The following is a 24,255-nucleotide window of genomic DNA, read 5'->3' as shown; positions in this document are numbered from 1 at the left end:
TCATTACATCATCACCCAGCAAGGCTCAACCAAGCCTGGGACCCAGACCACCTACGAAGGTACCCCTGCATGGCCTCATGGGAGTCTGACAACCAATCAGAACACCAGTTCAAAACCCAGAGGGGGCATAAAACCCAGGAACTCTCAGTATCTCTTCCCTTTCCTTGGCCCAGGATCTCAAGCCATGTGATCCTGTCCATCAATAAATCTTCTTTCCAAGCAACTTCCATAAATCCTGTGTCTTTTTCCCCACTTGGATCTGAACCCAGAAGGATATTTCTTCCAACAGTTGAGAAACACGGCAAGATTCGACTGTCTGGAAGAATTATAATACTGCTCTCCAGCACAGGAGTTAGGAAGAAAAGGAAAACAGAAAAAGTTTTCTTCAAGAGAAAACCTTCAATCCCCCCCAAAAGCCCCCTTCTAGCTCCACCTGCCTGTCTCACAAAGGACCCAAAAAGATACTCTGCTCCATAGGCTTATTAGAACAGCGAGGTGGAGCTGGAGGTAGGGTTCCAAATAGCATCCTCCCCTCCCCAAAAAAAGAATCCAAGGCAAGAGATTCTTCAACATTCCAATTTATTAAGACAGCCATGTTGGCACATCTGGGAAAACCTGAATCTGAAATCCTCCAGGTTTTCCCCACCTAGTGGAAAGTTCAAGATCTTGCCCACACCCACAAGACCATAACATGGTCCAATTCTTCATTGCCATGAAGACAGATTCCTCCCATCCACATCTGCCCAGGTGCAGGGTCAAAAGTGACCTTGACTTTTGGAGAAAGAATGTTATTATGGCGACACATCACTCACCTAGGTATAATCCCCCGTCCTTTCCCCCTTGCTGTCTTTGGTGGGAGAGGAAGGGGGACTTCTGCTGCCTCTTTTCCATGGGAAAATGTCTGATTGCGTAAGAGGGGAGAGACAGCTCAGATCATGACTTCAAATCTCTCTTTGGCAGGAGGTGGGCAAGACAATCACGCTGCAGCCTGCAACAGGGCGCTTGGTTGAGAAACCCACCGGTTAGAGAAATCAGGGGGTGGAGCTAAACAGAGTAAAAATACCATAAAACTCAGAAGTTGAAAGGAGCAACCAGCAGTTGGAAAAAGAGTTTCTGGAATGATGGAGGAGCCTTTCACAGAGGGAGAGTCCTATGCCAAGAATTTTCTTCCCAAACATTATCTGGAAACATATTATAACGTTAACCCTGATGATGATGATGAAGGAGTGGGTCGGTTGGTAACCTTTTTCCTGAGAGGGGCTCACAGGGCATTCATCGTAGGTAAGTCTTGACTTCCCCAATGTTAACCTCAAGGTAAGGGATGCTTGTTGATCTGAGAGGCTCAGGAGGAGCCAGGAGGGAGATCTCAAAGTCAAGGTTTCATCTTCACAATTCTGCTGATCATAACCTGCACCACTTAGAGGTCCTCTTCAGGGTACAAACAGAGCAGAGGTTTCCCCAATCTCTTCCACGTGCCTTTATTTCTTCTTGAGAGAGGGAAGGAAAGAGGTTCATGGGAATGATAAGAAGAAAAGGATGATCAGGTGGCCCCCAAGAATTTCTTTGAAGGGCTTTTGATGGCAGTTTAGAGAGGGGAAATAGGCAACTGTGTGCAGAATAGCAAATACGAAGGACCCAAAGCAAACTGAGTTTGAATATTTGGCTGTATTTGGCTTGATGGGCTCCAGATGGCATCAAGGGAGACACCCTGATCGACATTGGCACCGGCCCAACCATCTACCAGTTCCTCTCCGCCAATGAGTTCTTCCGGGAGATCATAGCCACTGATTATACTGACCAGAACCGGAAAGAGGTGCAGCGATGGCTGAAGAAGGAGCCAGGGGCTTTTGACTGGACCCTCATCGTGAAATACGTCTGTGAGTTGGAGGGAGACAGGTAGGTAGAGGAAGAACGTAGCTTTTTCTTTGAAAATCTTTAAGACTATAAGAATAATTTAGTCTCAGCCAGAGAATGAAATCAAGCGCTCTTCTTTCAACTTTGGCCAACCTGTCCATGGATGAAAATGCAGCAGGAGGGATTTTGCAATCAGGAGCTTAACAAGAGAGTAATTGTGCAGACAGGAAGAGTCCATACTGAAGAACCAACGGGGATTCTCTGTCAGAGAGCAAGGCTAGTTGGTTCTGCAATAGCTTTCGAGCCCATTGTGATAGCAAAGCAAATTGGCAACAAATGCAGTTTCTTCTGAGTAGATGGGAGATGGAGAATCAGTTGCTCCATACTCAGCCTCTGTCTTAATTCTTCTGCAGTGCTTCAGAAGGACCTGCAGATTCATCTCCTCCTCAATGGTCCTTGTCTTCTTTGGGCTTCCCCTTCCCAAGCTTTCTCTCCTGGTGGGACCTGTATCTAAGCAGCGTCTCTCTACCCAAAGCCCTCCATTGGCTTCCATCTTTGTTTCTTCTTGCGTTGGACTTAGAAAGATGGGTACCAAACTCTGCAGCCTATTCAACCCCTCACACCTTGATGTTCTCCTCCTTGTTTCAATTGGCACATTGCCCAGTAGACTCACCCACTAACCGGATAAGAAAAAGAAAGGTGGTGGGAAGCCACGTTCTGCTCAGGAGTGAATTAACTGACCACATAAATTGACCATTTCCAGAGCAACCTTAAGGTGCCGGGGGGGGGGGGAGTAAGGCTGCCTGTATCGTTCTGCATCACATATTTTATTCAGGACAGAAGTCATGGTATTTTTATGATGACTTAGTCACTCCTGGCTGTTATTAATTCATTGAAATAATTTATAGCATCCTCTTCATCTGTGAGGTATCAAGACAAAGATTGCGGGTCGTGGTGGCAGGTCCATGGGGATCCACCTCTAATCCAGAGTTCCTTGTGTTCTCTGGGGAATCCTGGGAGTTGAAACCCAAACATCTTAAGAATTACCAAGGGGGTTGAACATCATCCACAACCTTTCCAGATTGATATTTGAATCCAGGCAAGAAGGAGATTTTCTGGAGAGAAGGACTTTCCTGTTCTTGAAGGACTGCAGACCTGGGAAGCCTGACCTGCCTCCATCCATAAAAAGAAGGCCAACTCTAGGTTGACCTAGGTTGGAGATAAGCAGGTGACATTCTTCCTTTCTTTCCCCCCCAGGGACAAATGGCCAGAGAAGGAAGAGAAAGTCCAAAGAGCCGTCAAGCGGTACCTGAAATGCGATGTGACCCAACCCAACCCGTTGTCCCCCTTGGTTCTTCCTCCCGCAGATTGTCTGGTTTCCAGTTTGTGCCTTGATGCAGCTTGCAAGGACATCCCCAGCTACCGATCGGCCTTCAGGAACATCAGTTCCCTCCTGAAACCAGGGGGGCACTTCCTATATTACACAACGCTTGAGGGAGATTTCTACATGGTGGGCCAACACAAGTTCTCTCTCCTCTACTTGGGGAAAGAGATGGTAGAAGAGGCAGTGAGGCAGGCTGGCTTTGCCATTAAGTGGATTGAGGAGACCAGGATCAACTTCCCACCTTCTCTAACCGATGTGAAGAAGTTGTGTATCCTTCTTGCCCAGAAATGTAGCCCATGAAAATTTGACAGCTGGGTTATATCAGTTTTATTCCTCCATTTTTATTTTATCATATATGAGTCCTTAATATAAAGTCCAAGTCAACTTACTTAAGCATAATAACAGTACTAATAACAATATTTACTCATATATAATAGTATTCTTCCAACTTCTCCTTTCTACCTTTGTTGTTGAACCATTGGTAAAACAAATCCCATGTTACAAAATATTCGGGCATGTAAGTGATGGCTCTGTGTGCAATAAAGTAGCCCCTTTGCTCTGTGTTTATATTTTTCTTTCCCATGGGATTCTCGGGCCCATTGATGGGGGTGGAGGTGGAGGTGCGTCTGGAGGGCAGAACGTGGAACGTGTCCCACAGGAGCTGCTGTGGTGTGCAGTGTTACAGCCTCCCAATCTCTCCGGCTGGTTCCCAGTGTTGTCCTCAGCCCAGACCATTCTGGGATTGCCATCGCCCTTTCTTGGCTACCGTGATACTGACCATTGGGTGACCCTCTCCATGCCTCCAGCCACTGCTCTCCTCCAAGTCTGAGCCACCCTCCCTCCCTCTGTGCTGCCCAAAATGACCAGCAATGCTGAGCCACTTCCAAAACAGAGACAGATCAGCCACGAGGCCCCCTCTGGTTGCTTTGAGGAGAGGGGGCAGCCTTCTTCAGCCCCCTTGGTCTTACCCACTTTGCCTCTGCCCAGGGCCCCACCTCCAAATGTCTCCCGCTTACATCTGGCTCTCGTAAGGCTAGGGCAAACGTATTGCTCTCTGGTTCTTTGGCCAGGCACGGCCAGCCGTGTTTCCAGCTGAGAGGGTCTGCTAGAGTTTTTCTGCAGGGGGGGGGAATTTCCAGGAGATGGGGGGAGGCTGCTTTGCAAAGCAGCTGCATGCCAGAGCTGGTTCAGGATGATGAACCCATCCCCTCCTCCACCTTGGTCAGTCCCATGCCCCTTGGCACGGCTCAGGCTGCCCACAGGTACCCTCGTGCCAGGCGGCTTCCCCATTTCTTAAGGATGTTGCAATCTGCAGAGGTGGAAGTTGTGGAGCAGGTCGTGCCTAGAAAAGGCAGCAAGTGGGCAAGTGCTTGGTGGCCAAAAGAGAAGAATGATGGGTTGTTGCAGAAGTGAGCTCTGGTTTAGGAGGGCATCTCCAAGGAGATAAGATCAGACAATGTTGGATTTTACATTCTCACATCGGGGAGGGAATTCTGAGAGTTGAAGTCCACTCCTCTGAAAGTTGCCAGGATTGAGAAATGCTGCTCTACCTGTTCTGGACTTAAGTGCAGGAGAGTAATAAAGCAGGAGCTTTATTACTCCTACTAGCTACTCCCTAGTTGCTACCATTAGCAGCTCTTTTGGAGCCAATCAGCAGGGAAAAGGGGATAGGCTGATTGGGGCAAATATTAGGATGGGAGCTGTTTTAAGAAATCAACTTGGAATTCAGAATTCAGAAAACAAAGGGAAGGGAGGGGGTCTCAAAGGAGAGCTGGAATCAGGAGCAGAACTGAAGCCCAGATGAAAAGGGGGCCATGGCAAGAGGAACAGCATAAGGGGGATGGGGAAAATAAAATAAGTTCTCTCTCTCTCCCTCTCCCCATCACTCTCTGCAAAGGAGAGGAGAGGAGAGAGGGAAGGAGGGAGAGAGAGAGAGAAAGAGAGAGAGATGGAAGGCTAAATAGCCTGGAAGAATCATAATGCTGCTCTCCAGTACAGGAGTTAGGAAGAAAAGGGAAACGTAACAACTTTTCTTCAAGAGAAAACCCCAAGTTCCCTTCCACTTCCCCCTCACACACACCCATCTCAGAAAGGACCCCAAAAGACACTCTGCTCCGTAGGCTGATCAGAGCACGGAGGAGGAGCTGAACATCTGAACATCTGGCCCCAAAGACCTTTCCTCACTGGCAAGAGGACCCACCCCCTCCTTTCCCCCTTGCTGTCTTTGGTGGGAGAGGACGGAGGCCTTCTGCTGCCCCTTTTCCAGGGGAAAACATCTGATTGCGTAAGAGGGGAGAGACAGCTCAGACCATGACTTCAAATCGCTCTTTGGCAGGAGGTGGGCAAGACGATCATGCTGCAGCCTGCAACAGGGCGCTTGGTTGAGAAACCCACCGGATAGAGAAATCAGGGGGTGGAGCTAAACAGGGTAAAAATACCATAAAACTCAGAAGATGAAAGGAGCAACCAGCAGTTGGAACAAGAGTTTCTGGAATGATGGAGGAGCCTTTCACAGAGGGAGAGCTCTATGCCAAGAATTTTCTTCCCAAAGATTATCTGGAGACATATTATAAAGTTAACTTTGATGATGATGATGATGATGATGATGATGATGATGATGGAGTGAATAAGCTTGTGACCGTTTGCCTGAGAGAGGCCCACAGGGCATTTCATGGGCATAGCCCATGAAATAAAGCAGCCATTGAGGTAACACCCAGAGGTTAAACAGATTAACAGAGATGGAGGGGACCTTATAGGTCATCTAGTCCAACCCCCCCCCCCCATACAGGAGATCCTACACCACTTCCAACAAACTGCAATCCATTCTCTTCTTGAAAGTCTCAAGTGATGAAGCCCCCACAACTTCTGAAAGCAACTTCTGTTCCATGGGTTGATTGTTCTCATGGTTACCCTCAAAGTTCTTCCTTATTTCTAGTCCATTATTCCTTGCCTGGCCTCCCCAACAATTGTTGTGATTGTGTTATGCAACTTAGGGAAAGCACACACACCATGTGGCTTCCGTGATCTTTTCCATGCCTTTCCTAGTAGGCATGTAGGAAATGGCTCTGTATGTAATGAAGTAACACCTTGTCTCTGTGTGTTGGTTTCTGCTTCCCTTTTGTTGTGTCTCTCAGTGGCTCCTCTGGGGGGAGACTTCCCTGGGCCCGGCTTCCAGGAAAGAGGAGGGACCCAGTGGGCAAGATGCACTGGGGGAATTACCAGGAACATTTTTCTCTGCAGTCCCCAAACAGATGCACCCCAATTGTTGAGCCCACTCTCATTTTTGCTGGTTTCTCTTAGTGGGTTAAAAGACACTCTGCTCTGTAGGCTGATCCGAGCAATGGGGGGTGGATTTTGCTGTGAAGATCTGCCCCCAAAACCCTTAGTCTCCGCCATGCCTCCCTTGCCCTCTGGCCAGAGGACCCTCCCTCTCCTTTCCCCCTTCTTTCCCTGGATCACAGAGGAAGGATGTCTTCTATTGTCTCCTTTCCAGGGGAAAACATCTGATTGCATAAGAGGGGAGAGGACAGCTCAGGTCCTGGCTTCAAATCAGTTGGCAGGCGATGGGCAAAAGAATCAGGCTGCAGCCTGCAACAGGGCGCTTTGTTGAGAAACCAATCCGTAAGAGAAATCAGGGGGTGGAGCTAAGCAAGATAAAAATACGATAAAGCCCAGAACTTGAAAGTGGTTGGCAAAAGAGTTTCTGGGATGATGGAGGAGCCTTTCACAGAGGGAGATTTCTATGCTGAGAATTTTGTTCCCAAAGATTATCTGGAAACCTATTATAAAGTTAACCTTGATGAGGATGATCAGATTGTAACCTTTTTCCTGAGAGGAGCCCACAGGGCATTCACCACAGGTAAGTCCTGACCCATTTTAAGCTCTTTAAACGAGGGAGCCTTGTTGATCGGAGATGGCCAGGCCCAACGCAAGCTCATTTGCCCAAATTCCCACTTGGAAGGTTGTATCAAGCTTTGTTCACCATGCTATAAAACAGATGTTGGGACTCTAGGAAGAGAGCATAGAAGAGCAACAAAGAGGATTAGGGGGATAGAGGCTAAAGCATATGAAGAACGGTTGCAGGAATTGGGGGTGTCTAATCTAGTGAAAAGAAAGGCTAGAGGTGACATGATAACAGGCTTCCAATACGTGAGGGGCCACCACAAGGAATAGGGTTTCAAGCTATTTTCCAGAGTGCCAGAAAGCAGAACAACAAACAGGGGATTGAAACTAAACAATAAGAGAAGCAGTCTGGAATTAAGGATAAACTTCCTAACAGTGAGAACAATTAACCAGTAGAACAACTTGGATCCAAAAGTTGGGAATGCTCCAACACTGAAAGTTTTTAAGAAGATGTTGGACAGACATTTGTCCAGAATGATATAGGGTTTCCTGCATGTCCAGGAGGCTGGACTAGAAGACCTCCAAGGTTCTTTCCACATCTGTTATTCTGTTCTATTCACAATTCTGTTGATTATAACCTGCAGCACTTAGATATCCTCATCAAGGGACAAACAGCCATGAAATAGCTTACAAAAGGCAGATGACAAAACATTACTTGACCTTTTCTAGAATGGCATGGCGTGGCGTGGTGTAGCAATGCCCTATAGCGGCATCCAGAGGGGAGAAGTTGAAACGGTTTACAGGCTGATGTGGAAATGAAAGCCAAGCCATTGGCTTCAGGACAAAGGTCTTCACCTGTGTGTGCTTCTCTTTGAGAAATGGCCAGGTTGGAAAGGGGTTCATGGCAATAATAAGGAGAACAGGGAATACCAGGTGATCAGGGGTTCTCCGGGAGCCTCTTCGAAGGGCTTTTGGCACTTCTGGGGCAGTTTAGATGGAGGAAAAAAGGCAATGGTGTGCAGAATAGCCGATAGGAAGGACCCAAAGCAGACAGATCTTATAAAACTCTGCATTTCGCTTGATGGGCTCCAGATGGCATCAAAGGAGACACTCTGATCGATATTGGCACTGGCCCAACCATCCACCAGTTCCTCTCCGCCTGTGAGTCCTTCCGGGAGATCATAGCCTCCGATTACACTGACCAGAACCGGGAAGAGGTGCAGCGATGGCTGAAGAAGGAGCCGGGGGCTTTTGACTGGACCCCCTTCGTGAAATACGTCTGTGACTTGGAGGGAGACAGGTAGGTAGAGGAAGAAGGTATCCTTTGATTTTGACACCTTTAAAGGCTCAGGTTAATTTAAACTGAACTAGGGAAGGCAACCAGATCCTTTTCTTTTAACTTTGGCTAATCTGTCCGTATGTGAAAATGCAGCAGGAGAGATTTTGCAGTCAGGAGCTTAACAGGAGAGTAATTGTGCAGACCGGAAGAGTCCACACTGAAGAACCAAAGGGGAGTCCATTTTCAGAGAGCATGGCTAGAGATTGAGACATGGCTTTTGGGCCCATTGTGGTAGGAAAGGAAAGTGGCAAGAAGCCCACAATTTCCCCTGAGCAGATGGGAGGTGGAGAACCAGTTGTTCCAGGTCTCTGGTTGAGGTCTTCTGCAGGGCTTCAGAAGGACCTGCAGGATCTTCTCCTCCTCAATGGTCCATGTCTTCTCTGGCCCCGGGTGGTTCCTTTCCATCCAGTTGCCCCTGGAGAAAGGCAGTGGGAATCCATGTGCTGCTCAGGGGGGGATTAATTGAACATATAGATTGACCATTTCCACAGGAAGCCAAAGATGAGAGAGAGGAGACTTTAGGACAGAAAGGCTGCCATCGCCTATTTCCATCCTGACCTTAAATCATGGGATTTTTAGGATGACAAAGTCACACATGGCTCATTATTAATTCATTGAAACAATTTATAGGGACCTCTCCATCTGTGAGGTAGGCAGTGCCAAGGCAGAAATTGGTGACTGTGGTGGAGGATACATCTGGACCCAACTCTATTCCAGTGTTCCTTGTGCTGGTTGGGAAATTTTGGGATCTGAAGTCCATACATCTTAAGAATGGCCAAGGTTGAAGAATGCTGCCCTTGGCTTTTCCAGATTGATGTTTGAACCTAGGAAAGAAGGAAATTTGCAGAAAGGAGGATTTTCCTGTTCCTGAAGGGCAGCAGACATGGGAAGCCTGACTTATCTCCATCCATAAAAAGAAGGCCAACTCTAGGTTGACCTAGGTTGGAGATAAGCAGGTGACATTCTTCCTTTCTTTCCCCACAGGGACAAATGGCCAGAGAAGGAAGAGAAAGTCCGAAGAGCCGTCAAGCGGTACCTGAAATGCGACGTGACCCAACCCAACCCTTTGGCCCCCTTGGTTCTTCCTCCCGCAGATTGTCTGCTCTCCACTCTGTGCCTTGATGCAGCTTGCAAGGACATCCCCACCTACCGATCGGCCTTCAGGAACATCAGTTCCCTCCTGAAGCCAGGCGGGCACCTCCTGTTTTACACAACGCTTGAGGAGCGTTACTACATGATTGGCCAACGCAAGTTCTCTGCCCTCTACTTGGAGAAGGAGGTGGTAGAAGAGGCAGTGAGAGAGGCTGGTTTTGCCATTAGGTGGATTGAGGAGATCAAAATGAAGATCCCCCTTTCTATAGCTGATGGGAAGAAGCTGTGCATCCTTCTTGCCCAGAAATGTAGCCCATGAAAATTTGACAGCTGTCAGTGTAACATCCAAAGGTTTCCCTAACCATTGTAATGAATCTGTTATACAAGTTAGGGGAAGCACAGACCACCTGGCTTCCGTCCTCTTTTCCATGCCTTTCCTGGTAAACATCTAGCAAAGGGCTCTGTGTGTAATAAAGTAACACTTGTCTCTCTGTGTGTGTGTTGGTTTCTGCTTTCCTGTGTCTCTCTGTTTTCTATGTACATGGATTCTCTGGGCATATGTTGCCCTGGGCTGTCCTTGGCTCTGCCCCTTCTGAGATGCCACTGGCCGAGGGCTGAGCCTCTCCGTGCCTCTGGTGGCTGCTCTCCTCCAAGTCAGAGCCGCCTAGCCAGACGTGGGTTGCTTCCAGTTTGGCTGAACCGATAGTGGAACTCAGGCCTGGGTCGCAGAACCAGCAGCGACTGAGGCCTGCTAGGCCCCCGAAGTGGTTCCCTCGCCACTGCTGGGCCGCCATGATTTTGGTTTTTAGTGACTGCTGGTTGCTCCTTTCAACTTCTGAGTTTTATGGTATTTTTACCCTGTTTAGCTCCACCCCCTGATTTCTCTAACCGGTGGGTTTCTCAACCAAGCGCCCTGTTGGAGGCTGCAGCGTGATCCTTTTGCCCACTGGCTGCCAAAGAGAGATTTGAAGTCATGGTCTGAGCTGTCCTCTCCCCTCTTACGCAATCAGTTGTTTTCCCCTGGAAAAGAGGCAGCAGAAGGCCTCCTTCCTCTCTGGGAAGGAAAGCAAGGGGGAAAGGAGCCGGGTGGGTCCTCTTGCTGAAGGGCAGGAGAGGCATGGCAGAGACTAAGGGTCTTTGGGGCCATAGCTCCAAAGAGGCAGCTCAACTCCCTGCTCTGATCAGCCCACAGAGCAGAGTGTCCTTTAACCTGCTAAGAGAAGCCAGCAAAAACGAGACTGGGCTAAAGAAAATGGGATTTTTGGGGACAGCAGAGAAAAACGTTCTTGATAATTCCCCCAGTGCCTTTTGCCCACTCTATCCTAAGCTCCCCTCCTCTTTCCTGGAAGCATGCCCCCCATGCCCCCCAAAGGAGCCACTGAGGGACACAACACAAGGGAAGCAGAAACCAACACACACACACACAAACACACACACACACAGAGAGGGAAGGTGTTACTTTATTACACACCGAGCCATTTTCTCAATGCCTACTGGGAACGGCATGGAAAAGAGCACAGAAGCCACGTGAGGTGTCCTTTCACTAAGTTGTGTAACAAAAATCATAATAATAGTTGGGGAAACGTCTGGGTGTTACATCAACAGCTGGCTTATTTCACAAGCTACATTTCTGGGCAAGAGGGATACATCTCCGCCTCCCATCAGTTAGAGAAGGGGGAGGGGTGCTCCTGGTCTCCTCAATCCACTCAATGACAAAGCCAGCCTGTCTCACGGCCTCTTCTACCGTCTCCTTCTCCAAGTAAAGGGTGGAAAAATTGCATTGGCCCACCATGTAGTAACGCTCCTCAAGCGTTGTGTAAAACAGGAGGTGCCCAGCTGGTTTCAGGAGGGAACTGATGTTCCTGAAGGCCGATCGGTAGGTGGGGATGTCCTTACAAGCCCCATCGAAGCACAAACTGGAGGGCAGACAATCCGCGGGAGGAAGAACCAAGGGGGCCAAAAGGGTTGGGTTGGGTCACGTCGCATTTCAGGTACCGCTTGACGGCTCTTCGGACTTCCTCTTCCTTCTCTGGCCATTGGTCCCTGTGGGGAAAGGAAGGAAGAATGTGATCTTCTTATCTCCAACCTAGGTCAGGCTTCCCAGGTCTGCTGTCCTTCAGGAACAGGAAAAACCTGCATGAATTCCTTCTTGCCTGGATTCAAATATCACTCTGGGACCCGGGAGGTCTAGGGCAGAGTTTCTCAACCTTGTCTACTCTCAGGCGTGTGGGGCTTCAGTTGGCCCAATTTCCCCAGCCAACAGTAGAAGCATGTCCCCATATAGCTATCATGGCTCTGTTGCCAATCTATTTTTTTATAGCAATAGCAGTAGACTTATATACCGCTTCATAGGGCTTTCAGCCCTCTCTAAGCGGTTTACAGAGAGTCAGCATATTGCCCCCAACAATCCGGGTCCTCATTTTACCCACCTCGGAAGGATGGAAGGCTGAGTCAACCCTGAGCCGGTGAGATTTGAACCGCTGAACTGCTGATCTAGCAGTAGCCTGCTAGATCAGTGCTGCATTTAACCACTGCACCACCTCGGCTCTTATTTGCCTTGTCACTGCTGATGGGGAGGGGGCTATGAATCATTCCAATGAATTAATAATAAGCCATTTTCATTATATCATGGCTTAATCTCCGGGTGAAAGATTGGGGTGGAAATAGATAATGGCAGCTTAGTGTGATGAAGTCTCTTCTCTGGCATTATAGTGCTGCTCTGGAAATGGTCATTTTATATGTTCAGCTAATTAAGAGTTCAGTTAATTCCTGAGCAAAACATGGATTCTCATTAGCTTTCTCCTGTTGGAAGTGGCAGGAGGAGAGCCACTTGTTTCCTTATCAGATTAATGGGTGAGTCCGCTGGGCAATGGGCCACTTGAAGATGGAGGAAAACCTGAAGGCATGGAGGCCTTTTGACTGGTTGAAGAAGAAACAGATATGGAAGCCAATGGAGGGCTTTGGCTAGAGAGAGCCTGCTTAGATACAGGTCCCACCAGGAGAGAAAGCTTGGGAAAGCGAAGCCCAAAGAAGACAAGGACCATTGAGGAGGAGATGAATCTGCAGGTCCTTCTGAAGCACTGCAGAAGAATTAAGACCGAGACCCTATGGAATGAACTACTCCCAGAGATCCGGACCCTACCCACTCTCATGGCCTTCTGAAAGGCTATCAAAACCTGGCTATTCCGGCAGGCCTGGGGCTGTTGACCTCGTGACTGAGGTCCAGCCCCGACCAGATTGGGTGCATGATGTGGTTTTAATTTGTTTCCTCTGTTTTTTTAATTCTTCTTTAAAATTTACTTTCTGTAAGCCGCCCGGAGTCCTTCGGGATTGGGCGGCCTATAAATCTATTAAATACAAATACCCAGCCTGGAACAACTGGTTCTCCACTTCCCATCTGCTTAGGAGAAAGTGTGGGCTTCTTGCCACTTTGCTTTGCTACCACAATGGGCACAAAAGTTATTGCAGAACGGAAAGAGAGTCCCCTTTGGTTCTTCAGTGTGGACTCTTCCGGTCTGCACAATTACTCTCTTGTTAAGCTCCTGATTGCAAAATCTCTCCTGCTGCATTTCTAAACATGAACGGATTAGCCGAAGTTGAAAGAAGGCAGCCTGATTTCATTCTTTGGCTGAGACCCTTATAGTCTTAAAGACTTTCAGAGCAAAAGCTACGTTCTTCATCTGCCTACCTGTCTCTCTCCAGCTCACATACATATTTCACGATGGGGGTCCAGTCAAAAGCCCCCGGCTCCTTCTTCAGCCATCGCTGCATCTCCTCCCAGTTCTGGTCAGTATAATCGGAGGCTATGACCTCCCGGAAGGACTCACAGGCAGAGAGGAACTGGTGGATGGTTGGGCCGGTGCCAATGTCGATCAGGGTGTCTCCCTTGATGCCATCTGGAACCCATCAAGCGAAATGCAGAGTTTTATAAGATCTGTCTGCTTTGGGTCCTTCCTATCTGCTATTGGCTACTGGTGCCAATTTTCCCGGAAGGACTCACAGGCTAGGTAGCATCATCAGTGCCAAAAGAGAGTAGAATTTGCACTTCTAGCACTGATGCTGTTTTATGCTTTGTTGGGTCATGAAACATCTGCAAGAAAACCACCAAGCTCAGAGAGCACCAAGGACCCCATTTCAACCCTGAGTTACAAATATTCTCTTCTATTGGAACAAAATATGCATTTCTGCTGTTCTCAATGCAGCCCAATTGATTTTGAACAGCTTCCAAGAATACTCTTAATTTTTTCAATCAAATACTTTTTTTTATTTTCCACTTTCATAACATACAATCACATGTATTACTATTACATAGCCAGTATCCTATTGTATTAAGTAGTAATTACATCAGCTCCTCTTGTCATCAACGCCCAAAAAGATAAAAACCCATTATTAGCTTTTAATTTTTAATTGCTGACGATAATAATGACAACTATAAACCTCCGTAGCTCCTAGTTGCTACTTCATCTCCTGTGAGCGAGGAGTACACAGGCCCCCTTAGAATCGGTTTTTGAGGAGGGCAGTTTGAACCTCATCTCTTCAACCCAGTTAATAACAAAGCCAGCCTCTCTCGTGGCCTCTTCCACCATCTCCCACTCCAAGTAGAGATTGGAGAACGTTTGCCGTCCAACCATGTAGAAGCTCTCCTCGAGGACCGTGGATAAGATAAAACGCCCTCCTGGTTTTACCAGGGAGCCAATGTGCTTCAGGGCTGACCGGTAGGTGGGAAGGTCTTTGCAGGCCGTTTCCAGGCACAGAGAAGACATCACACAGTCTGCGGGAGGAAGAACCACTGGCGCCAAAGGCTTTGGTTCGGTCACGTCGCATTTTAAGACTTGTTTGATGGCTCTTTGGACTTCCGCTTCCTTCTCTGGCCATTTTTCCCTATGTGGAGACACAAGGTGAGGTCCACAGCCCTTCTTCCCAAACCTTCATGGGGAGAATTGGTTCGAGAACAAAAAATGCCCATTGTTACACTAGGTTAATATGACCATCCTTAAGGAAGTGCACTCTTGATGTCTTTGACCATCATTGGCCTGGAGTGAGACATCTGCTCAGTTGACTGTTTTAGGAACTTTCTGTGGTTTCCAGAGGAGATCCCATTGGTTTATTTTGGGCTTCTCTGCCTTATGTGGGATCTGTACTATTTTATTTAGTATATGTAATAGCTCCTTCTTCAGCCATCGCTGCACCTCTTCCCTGTTCTGGTCAGTATAATCGGTGGCTATGATCTCCCGGAAGGACTCGCAGGCAGAGAGGAACTGGTGGATGGATGCACCACTGCCAATGTTGATCAGGGTGTCTCCCTTGATGCCATCTGGAGTGTATCAACCCAAACACAATTTTTCAAGATCCTTGGACAGCATTTCCTTGACTATGTGCCGTTGATGTGGCTAACCTGCTAGCTTGGGTTGTGTTTTGCTAAAGTGCTGCAGCTGTAGGCACAGTTAGAAACCTCACCACTGACTCCTGTGCTCCATCAACTGAAGCATGATTTGTGGCGGTGACCCTTCATGCCAGGCAAACAGATTCAACAGCACCTTTGGGAAGAAAGTAGCCTATTTACGGAATAGATACAACCCTCCTTTTTACATTCTTCAACTGGAAGCCGTGTGTGTGTGTGTGTGTGTGTTTGTGTGTGTGTCCATTTCAGTTTCTAAACACCTTTGCATGTGATGCATTTTCATAGACACAACCTTGACCGCGTTTTTTTTTATTTTATTTATTTTATCAATTTCATATATACATTCACAATTATATGATCTCATAACTGTTATTAATAATATGTATTTATAACAATTTTTCCCTACTGTTGACAATATACTTGAAGATTGCTTTCTTACCATCCCATAGATCCATCTTATCTTACAACGGTCCTACTTCTTCTTCCCTCCCTCCCTCTTTCCTTCCCTCGTTTCTTCTCTCCTGCTCCCCTTCCTTCCCTCCTTCCTTCCCTCCCTCCTTCCCCTTCCCTCCTCTCCTTCCCTCCTTCCTTCCCTCCTTCCTTCCCTCCTTTCTTTTCTCCTTCTCTCCTTCCTTTCCCCCTTCCTTTCCTCCTTCCTTCCCCCCTTCCTTCTCTCCTTCCTTCCTTCCCTCCTTTCTTTTCTCCTTCTCTCCTTCCTTTCCCCCTTCCTTTCCTCCTTCCTTCCCCCCTTCCTTCTCTCCTTCCTTCCTTCCCTCCTTTCTTTTGTCCTTCTCTCCTTCCTTTCCCCCTTCCTTTCCTCCTTCCTTCCCCCCTTCCTTCTCTCCTCTCTCCTTCCTTCCCTCCTTTCTTCTCTCCTTCTCTCCTTCCTTCCCTCCTTCCTTCCCTCCTTTCTTCTCTCCTCCTGACCGCGTTTTTAATCAATAAATGCATTTTATGTAAATGCATCATGCTACCCATATGTTAATATCTGTAAGATAACCTGAGCAAAATATCTACAGACATGTGGCCTTCACATCTATTTTTGAGCCAGTTCTGTTGCATAGTTGGTATTGGTATTGGTATTTATTCGATTTGTAAGCCGCCCTATTCCCCGAAGGGACTCACATATTTGCAGAAAGGACATCAGTTTTATGTTCTAGTCTGTGCATTAGTCAGAGATCATCAATTACACTGATTCCACTTAAAATGGGAGCTAATTTATCTCCACCACCACCTGTTAAAAACACTTACCTGAAGTGAATATCCTGTGGAGATTTTTCAGGAAGAATGTTAAATGGTCCCTGTCTGCATCGTCTCCAGAGCTCATGGTGTAATACGATTCCAAATAATCTTTTGGAACAAAATGCTTAGCATAAAATTCTTTTCCTGTGAACGTTGGCTCCATTTCCCTCCAAAGTCTCGCTTCAGCCCTCACTTTTTAGTTTGGTTGCGTTGAAGGTTTTCAGGTGTTTACTGGATGCCTCCAAATCCTCCTAGTGCCCAGAATTCCCCCATATGAAGTTTGTCCTCTTTACTCTTCTTTCTTCCTCATTCTTTTGGGCCAAAGCTTTTATGTCACTATCTCACTACTATCTGATCTTTCTCAAAGATGCCTCGGAGGCCCAACAGTTGATCAGATGGTTGCGAGGAGGACATTCCTTGGAGAGCAGCAACTTTTATGATGAGGCCGAAGGATTTCTCCCATGCTTAAGTCCTCCCCATCCACTCTTGGCTGGATCAAAAATTAACTTGCTTCCAGTATCAAGTCTAAGGGTCTTGGCAACCCCCCTCCCCCAAGATTCCCCGTGGTTTTAGGTCCACAGAGAAGACACATTAGCTTTAAGAAAGATGCAACTTTCCTCGTGTCAGGGTTGGGTTTTTTTGTCCGAAGATCACCTTGATCGAACAGGTGCGTAGGTTTCTGCAGCAGAGCAAAATTTCAGGGAAGCAGAAGTGATATTCAGATGAGAAATGCCACCATTGATCGAGGCAAGAAAACAGCTGGGTTTTTAATCAATGTTTGCTCTTGATCATTTTGCTGCATAAATCTACAAGATCTAAGCCAGCTTGGTCTAGAGGTGAAGGCACCAGTTTAGAAATCAGGAGACAGTGAGTTGTAGTCGCACCTTAGGTGTTGTGGCCCACCAGTGGCCAGTGGAGCTGGCAGCAGATTCGGACAGTGGGGAGGTTGTGGAGGAACCTGGGCCAGTCCTGGAGTCTGGGGAAGGCCCTGAGGAGGGCTCTGTGTCAGAGGCAGAGAGGGGGCCAGGGCCGTCTGACAGTTATCAGCTGCCTTTGGAGTCAGACATCAGTGAGGCAGAAGAACACCTGGAGCCAGTTCCCAGTGTGTGCATGCGCAGAGTTGCTAGACGAAGGGAACAGCTAAAGAACAGGGGTCAACTTGGGAGTAAAGCCACAGGTGGATGGTGAATGCCCCTCCCAGAGTAAATAAAAGAGGAGCAAAAGGGGAGTGGAGTTTGCAGGAGGCAAATAGTTCACTTCATTGGTTGACTCTCTGAGATTCCTTGCCAAGTTCTGCAGATATCGTCCTGGCAGCTCTCCAAGCCAGATAAGGTCTGTGGCTGTAAATCCTCCCTTGAAAGACTTTGCTGGATGTGAATTCACAGTAAATTAATATAAGAGGTTTTTGTCGGGACCAGGAGTTTGCTTCCTGCTCTCGGGAAGCCTCGGTCAGAATATTAGGCTCAAAAGCTGGCTGGGGGGAATTTAGGCCAGACCATCTTTTTCAGCCCAATTCATCTCACAGGGTTGAAGTTGCCAGAAACTAGGAGGAGGAAGGAGTATTAGGGTAGATATGTTTACTGCCTTAGATTGTTTATAAAGGCAGGATAACAACATTCTAAAATAAATAATGACTAATAATTAATAAACAAGTTCTCTTGGGAAAAACCTTTGCCCTGACAAAACCGCCTGGCCATTTGCCAATCTGCAAAAACATTGATGAGCCACAGCCAGTCAGAGGCACGAAAGCTCCCAAAAATGCCTCTTGCTGCCCTGTCTACAACCTGCCCCACAAGAACCTCCAGCTGTGGCCCACCGCTGACCAGGTGACCTTCCTGGGGCTCAGAGAAAGTAATCGGATCAAGAGAAATCAGCTGGCTTTCGAGCTTGATGCCTTTATCACTGCACTAAAGTGACTTTCTCTAATCAGTTTAGAATGCATAAAATTAAAAAAAAAATCATCCATTATCCAACTTAATTAAAGCCATTCACAACAAACTATGAAACACTGTTAGAAAAAACAGCTCCTTCCCCCCCCCCCCCCAAAAAAAGGTTTTCCCAAAAACCTGGACCAGTCCCACCTTGGCACATTTCTCATACTTTGCATGTCTCCATCAAAGGGCCCTTTGAGCGTATCTGGTAACGTCTCATTCAAAGTTGTCATTTTCTACACGGTCAAGTAGACTGAAACTTCCCAGAATAAACCTCTCTGCCTTTGTGGCCTCTTGACTGGGTCAAATGCATCCCATCATCTTTTATTCATGTACAGCCACACAAATATATGGTATAAAGCTGAAGATTATTACCATATCATAGGGTTATGTAGTGATTGGCACTAACATGGTTATATTCTGTGGAATATGATTGTGATTGTGGTGTATAGAATATGTTCATTTTCTAACAATTGTTTCCCTAGTAGAACCTTCATCTGTGACCCACCACTGACCAGGTGACCTCCACCCACCTGCTTTCTTGGTTTGTAAAATGAGCTACTTTGGAGTATAGGTGGACGTGCCTGATTAGAAACTCAGAATCCCACTCAGTGTGGTAGATGCTATGTTGGTGGCATTTTCAGACAAAAGGCTAAGCTGTTGCTTTCTATTGAGCTGTGTGAAATTCAGGAATAATCCAGTCTGGGACCCAGGGTCCTTCACCCCCTCTGGCCACCTCCATGGGGCCTCTTGAATAGAATAACAGAGTTGGAAGGGACCTTGGAGGTCTTCTAGTCCAACCCCCTGCTTAGGCAGGAAACCCTATACCACTTCAGACAAATGGCTATCCAACATCTTCTTAAAGACTTCCAGTGTTGGAGCATTCACAACTTCTGGAGGCAATTTCTGTTCCACTGATTAATTGTTCTAACTGTCAGGAAATTCCTCCTCAGTTCTAGGTTGCTTCTCTCCTTGAATAGTTACCACCCATTGCTTCTTGTTCTACCCTCAGGTGCTTTGGGGAATAGCTTGACTCCCTCTTCTTTGTGGCAACCCCTGAGATATTGGAGCACTGCTATCATGTCTCCCCTAGTCCTTCTTTTCATCAGACTACACATACCCAATTCCAGCAACCATTCATTGTATGTTTTAGCCTTCAGTCCCCTAATCGTCTTTGTTGCTCTTCTCTGAACTCTTTCTAGAGTTTCCACATCTATTTTTACATCGTAGCAGCCAAAAGTGGATGCAGAAGTGTGGCCTTCCCAAGGCCTTATAAAGTGGTATCAATACTTCACGTGATCTTGATTCTCTCCCTCTGTTGATGCAGCCTAGAACTGTGTTGGCTTTTTTGGCAGCTGCTGCACATGGCTGGCTCCTATTTAAATAGTTGTCCCTCTCACAGCTACTATTGAGCAAGGTACTAAAGCAGGTTAAAATGTGAATTAAAATATAAAAGTCAGACGTGGCAAAAGGAAGAGATAAAAGCCTGCTTGTAAGTCGTGTACAAAGACAGGAAAATGTTATTAGCCTTAAACCACAGAAGTCCAGTAAAGGTTCCAGTAAAAGTCCTTATGTCAAAAGCCCAAAACCACAAGGTTCAGCTAAAGGTCGCATAGAGACACGTAGCCAGTACCTATGATCCAAGACAAAAGGAGAAGTAAGACCATATCTACTTACAAGGCTTCTTTCCTCAAGGTAACCAATAAGAAATGAGTTAAGTGTTTCCATGTTGCGCTGCATGAATAAGAATGTGTGCTCCGATAATGAAGGTTGTTCAGAACTTGCAAGGCTAGCCTTTGGCTAGTTTTCTGAACCTGGCTGCCAATAAACTCCTCCTTGCATCCCGAGAAGTCTAAGCCCTGTCGTTTTCTGCAACAGCACCACCTATACTGTCCCTGCGCAGTTCATTTTTCTTGCCTAAATGTAGAAGCTGACTCTTTTCACCCTTGAATTCCATTTTATTAGATAGTGCCCAATGTTCACCTTTGTCAAGATCCTTCTGTATCTTAAGCCTGTCTTCTGGAGTGTTGGCTATTCCTGCCAGTTTGGTGTCATCTGCAAATTTGATGAGTTCCCCATTTATTCCCTCCTCCAAATCATTGACGAAGATGTTGAAGAGTCCTGGGCCTAAAACAGAGCCTGTACTGCGTACTTCAAAAGGCAGACCTGGGTTTTCCTGGGGGTTGATCTCTTCTCAGTTCCCCCTTGAATCTTGGGAGACGTGGCCAAGGGACGTGGGGCCCTCCAGGGCCTCCCCCCTTGGGCTGAAAAGGCTCTGGCTTGTCTGTCAAAGGCAGAGCACGTCACAGAACAACCAAGTAGAAACTGTGACATAAAAACACCAGAAGATTGAAGGACTCCCTCCTTTACTCAAATGCAGGAGTTTTATTTTAATCAAGTGTATTCGTGTGTATTGTGTAAATGCAACCTGGGAAAAACTTTGGCTAATCTTGATGCCCAAAGGTTTTAAGCTCACTGAAAAGTCAATGTTTACCATCAATAAATAAATAAAATTGGCCCATTTATGAAAATCCAGGTGGATGCTGACATTTTCATTGTTTTCTGCATGATTTGTTTATTTTTCATTAAATCTTCACTAAAAATAGATCAAGACAAAGCTTTTTTTTTTTTAAAGAAAGGGCTTTATTTTAACTCCTTCTGTCTTTGCTGGGGCCTGGCCTACAAGATGGGCTATGATGGCCTCCATCAGGTGTCACTTAGAAAGCTAAAACTGAGAAGAGGCTGCAATAGAGACGGGCTTGGAACAAACATGTTCCAGAGCCAAAGTGATGCTGTGGCTTTTGGGATACAATAAAAGCCACAGGGGTTTACACTTCTTTGTCCTTGCGGGCGAGAATGACGTACTTTCCGGAGAAATCGCAGTCCTCCATATTGGTCTTAAAAACCCTGGGCTCCACGTTGAACTCTACAACGGCAAAACCAGCGGCGCTCAGGCCGTTTTTCAGCATCTCCTCCGTGAAGAGCATGCTGGAGAACCTCTGAGGGCCCACCCTGTAGAACGTGCACCCTAAAACCCCACCGAGTACCAAGTGTCCCCCGAGCTTCAGCAGAGAACTGAGATTCTTCAAGGCGGCGTGGAAACTCGGCTGGTCGTGGCAGGCCGACTCCAGGCACTCGGTGGAGAGAAGGCAGTCGGCCTGGGGCAGAGAGATGGGAGCCAGTGGGTTGCTTTGGTGGACATCACACCTGAGGACCTGCTTGATGCTTCTCCGCAGCTTGGCCTCCTTCTCTGCACACGTCTCTCTGCGGGGAGAGCGGAAAGCCAATAAGTAGGCGGCTGGGAGACCTCTCGGGAATGCAACAGAACCAGCTTAGAAGTGGCGGATTGAAGTAGCTCTTCAGCACAACCCAAGTATGTTGAGGAGGAGAGTGGTTGAAGCCCTTTTGGCTGGTATCTGCAGCCTTATGGAGACTCTCAAGTGCCAAAGCAAAATGCCTGTCAATCAAGGGGCTCAAAGAATATAGAATGTTGAGAGGGAAATAGGCTAAGTATGCTTCCGAATGGTGGGGTCCTTGAGTTTGGTTCTTTCCTTACCCAGCTAGGTAACCACGAGTATATAAAATGGGAGCAATCTCCACTCTTTTCTAATACTGATGATGTTCCCTAGTTGGGTCATGAGATGTCTATAAGCAAACAACCAAGCTTAGAGAGCACCAAGGACCCCGTAGTCGTCGTCATCCTCCTCCTCCTCCATCTCCTCCTCCTCCTCTCTGCAAATCAAATCTACCCCATTCCAGCTTGGGCTGAATATTCCCTCCCACCCACCCCCCTCTCTCTGTCCTTGCTCTATTTTCCTTGGCCGGTTTGATTGCTTCCCTCTGGCCAGCCTCTCTCCCTGTGGTCTCTTATCAGGATGGCCTCTCCCTCCCCCCACAGACAATTTCAGCCTTTGCCTGGCCTTTCTCCATTCCTGCCGTTAGCCAAACATGAACTTTCTCTGGGACTTTGGCCTGATCAGCCGTAAGATTAAGCCCATGTTCCAGGTCCTTCCCCTGCCTACCTGTTCCCCTCCAGCTGGCACACATACTGAACCACCGGGGACCAATCGAAAGCGCCCGGCTCCTTCTTCAGCCATTTTGTAATCTCCTGGCAGTTCTGGTCCAGATAATCGGTGGCTATGATGTTCTTGTAGGACCCGCAGGCAGGGATCAGCTGATAGATGGTGGGGCCACTGCCGATGTCGATCAGGGTGCCACCTTTCAGGACCCCTGGCATAAACGAGAGGAAGATTTGGGAGGGGGAAAGAGAAGCGGAAAAAATTCAGGTTTATCTCCTCTAATCCCCTTTGCCCAAGACAGTCGTATGCGAATTCCCTGTGGAGGTTCAAATAAAACTTACTGAAACTATTTTAACAGCCCAAATGTTAAAAGCCCAGCGAATACCTGGTGATATCTGGAAGATTCCAGCAGGCTCTCTTGAAGTTCCACCCTACACGGAAGCCCTCCGTGTCCTTCAATACAGTCTAACTCAGGGGCTTCCAAACTTGGGAACCCCTGGTCTCACTCCTCCACTTTTTCCTATTTTGATTTTTTTTTTAACTTCAACACATTTACGTGGAATGCTTCCAATGCATTATAAATTCATTTTCTGGAATCTTATCCCCTTCCTCGTTGCATTTTATTCGGTTTAATGTTCACCAATTGCAGATGTCTGAAATGCAGGGACGTGGCAACGACACATGTGAAATAAATAAAACCTAAGACGTCCACAGGATCCGTGAATGAGGAAGGCCAGGAGCTTCACGGAGGTTGAAGCAAACCTCCTGTCTAAGGCACAAAAAGTTGCTTGAGAATAAATCACAGTTCCCAGCAAAGGGCTACGTAGCGATGCTGAAAACATTCAAAAGACCTTTTCCCCGGAGTTATAGTTTGGCTCCTTTTTTAAAGTAAACTTTCTCCCCCTCTTAAAAGTGACTGGATCACCTACCTGAAGAAAAGATTTTGCAAAAGCATTTCAGGATGAACTCCAGGAATTCATCTTCGACAGACCCTTTCCCGAAATGAAAATATTCCAGGTAAGCTTTGGGATCGAACGCCTTCCGGTAAACGTCTCCTCCAGTGAATTCCATCACGGCAGCACAGTCTCTGGGTGCGCAGATCTCAAATGCAGACTCTCCCTGCCAGGAGCCTCCAGATATAACTCAGAAGAGGAGACTCTGTGCCAGCTGGCCTTGGCCAGCAATTCCTCTCAGCCTATCAGAAGCAAATACAGCTGGAGGTTTGGACTGAAAAAGTAAACTCTTTCAAAATACACTTCCCAACAAACTATTATTATTAATTAGTTTTGTATGCCGCCCACTCTCGGAAGACTCAGGGCGGCTCTGATATTTTGCAAAATATTTTGCAAAATATTTGGGTGATCTTTAAAACAAGGTCGGTAAAAACACTTCACTAAAAAGGACCATTAATAATGACTAAATCAGAGGTCTTCAAACTTGGCAACTTTAAGACTTGTGGACTTCAACACCCAGAATTCTCCAGCCAGCATAGCTGGGAGTTGAAGTCCACAAGTCTTAAAGTTGCCAAGTTTGGGGATCTCTGGACCAAATGGTGCTTGTAATAACTGGCTCTAACATGGTGAGAAGTGTCATTTGCAAATATACAGGGCAGACCTTGAGAAGCAGCAGATGCAATGCAATGCAATGCAATGCATACAATACAATACAATACAATACAATACAATACAATACAATACAATACTATAGCAGAGTTGGAAGGGACCTTGGAGGTCTTCTAGTCCAACCCCTGCCTAGGCAGGAAACCCTATACCGTTCCAGACAATAGCAATAGCAATAGCAGTAGACTTATATACCGCTTCATAGGGCTTTCAGCCCTCTCTAAGCGGTTTACAGAGAGTCAGCATATTGCCCCCAACAATCCGGGTCCTCATTTTACCCACCTCGGAAGGATGGAAGGCTGAGTCAACCCTGAGCCGGTGAGATTTGAACCGCTGAACTGCTGATCTAGCAGTAGCCTGCAGTGCTGCACTTAACCACTGCGCCACCTCGGCCAGATAGCCAGACAAATGGCTATCCAACATCTTCTTAAAGACTTCCAGTGTTGGGGCATTCACAACTTCTGGAGGCAACTTCTGTTCCACTGATTGATTGTTCTCACTGTCAGGAAATGTCTCCTCAGTTTTAAGTTG

The 24,255-nt window shown here is 47.1% G+C and overlaps 3 protein-coding genes across 3 annotated transcripts; 2 read left to right on the top strand and 1 right to left on the bottom strand.

Moving 5' to 3' along the window:
- Window positions 1-1,076: 1,076 nt before the first annotated feature.
- LOC116516901 (nicotinamide N-methyltransferase-like) lies at window positions 1,077-3,754 on the top strand. Its single transcript, XM_032229571.1, has 3 exons — window positions 1,077-1,281; window positions 1,689-1,896; window positions 3,112-3,754. Exons 1-3 carry the CDS (start codon window positions 1,119-1,121, stop codon window positions 3,536-3,538), a joined length of 798 nt encoding a protein of 265 aa, XP_032085462.1. The 5' UTR covers window positions 1,077-1,118; the 3' UTR covers window positions 3,539-3,754.
- Window positions 3,755-6,837: 3,083 nt separating this feature from the next.
- Window positions 6,838-10,003, top strand: LOC116516902 (nicotinamide N-methyltransferase-like). The gene is made up of 3 exons (XM_032229572.1): window positions 6,838-7,097; window positions 8,174-8,381; window positions 9,405-10,003. The coding sequence occupies exons 1-3, from the start codon at window positions 6,947-6,949 to the stop codon at window positions 9,829-9,831; spliced, it is 786 nt and encodes a 261-aa protein (XP_032085463.1). The 5' UTR covers window positions 6,838-6,946; the 3' UTR covers window positions 9,832-10,003.
- Window positions 10,004-20,705: 10,702 nt separating this feature from the next.
- Window positions 20,706-23,233, bottom strand: LOC116516885 (nicotinamide N-methyltransferase-like). Its single transcript, XM_032229546.1, has 3 exons — window positions 23,035-23,233; window positions 22,109-22,316; window positions 20,706-21,350 (listed from the first exon to the last, which is right to left on the bottom strand). The coding sequence occupies exons 1-3, from the start codon at window positions 23,174-23,176 to the stop codon at window positions 20,915-20,917; spliced, it is 786 nt and encodes a 261-aa protein (XP_032085437.1). The 5' UTR covers window positions 23,177-23,233; the 3' UTR covers window positions 20,706-20,914.
- Between the last annotated feature and the right edge of the window lie 1,022 nt (window positions 23,234-24,255).

This window comes from Thamnophis elegans, chromosome 13 (assembly GCF_009769535.1).
Source record: "Thamnophis elegans isolate rThaEle1 chromosome 13, rThaEle1.pri, whole genome shotgun sequence".
Taxonomy (NCBI): Eukaryota; Metazoa; Chordata; class Lepidosauria; order Squamata; family Colubridae; genus Thamnophis; species Thamnophis elegans.
Note: the sequence above shows the minus strand (reverse complement) of the source record. Positions and strands in the feature narration are given on the sequence as shown.

Coding starts and splice junctions, on each gene's coding strand:
- LOC116516901 (XM_032229571.1), top strand. CDS start 1,119: ATGATGGAGGAGCCTTTCACAGAGGGAGAGTCCTATGCCAAGAATTTT. Junction 1,282..1,688: donor TCACAGGGCATTCATCGTAG/GTAAGTCTTGAC, acceptor GATGGGCTCCAG/ATGGCATCAAGGGAGACACC. Junction 1,897..3,111: donor TGTGAGTTGGAGGGAGACAG/GTAGGTAGAGGA, acceptor TTTCCCCCCCAG/GGACAAATGGCCAGAGAAGG.
- LOC116516902 (XM_032229572.1), top strand. CDS start 6,947: ATGATGGAGGAGCCTTTCACAGAGGGAGATTTCTATGCTGAGAATTTT. Junction 7,098..8,173: donor CCACAGGGCATTCACCACAG/GTAAGTCCTGAC, acceptor GATGGGCTCCAG/ATGGCATCAAAGGAGACACT. Junction 8,382..9,404: donor TGTGACTTGGAGGGAGACAG/GTAGGTAGAGGA, acceptor CTTTCCCCACAG/GGACAAATGGCCAGAGAAGG.
- LOC116516885 (XM_032229546.1), bottom strand. CDS start 23,176: ATGGAATTCACTGGAGGAGACGTTTACCGGAAGGCGTTCGATCCCAAA. Junction 22,317..23,034: donor TTGCAAAATCTTTTCTTCAG/GTAGGTGATCCA, acceptor CGTTTATGCCAG/GGGTCCTGAAAGGTGGCACC. Junction 21,351..22,108: donor TGCCAGCTGGAGGGGAACAG/GTAGGCAGGGGA, acceptor CTCTCCCCGCAG/AGAGACGTGTGCAGAGAAGG.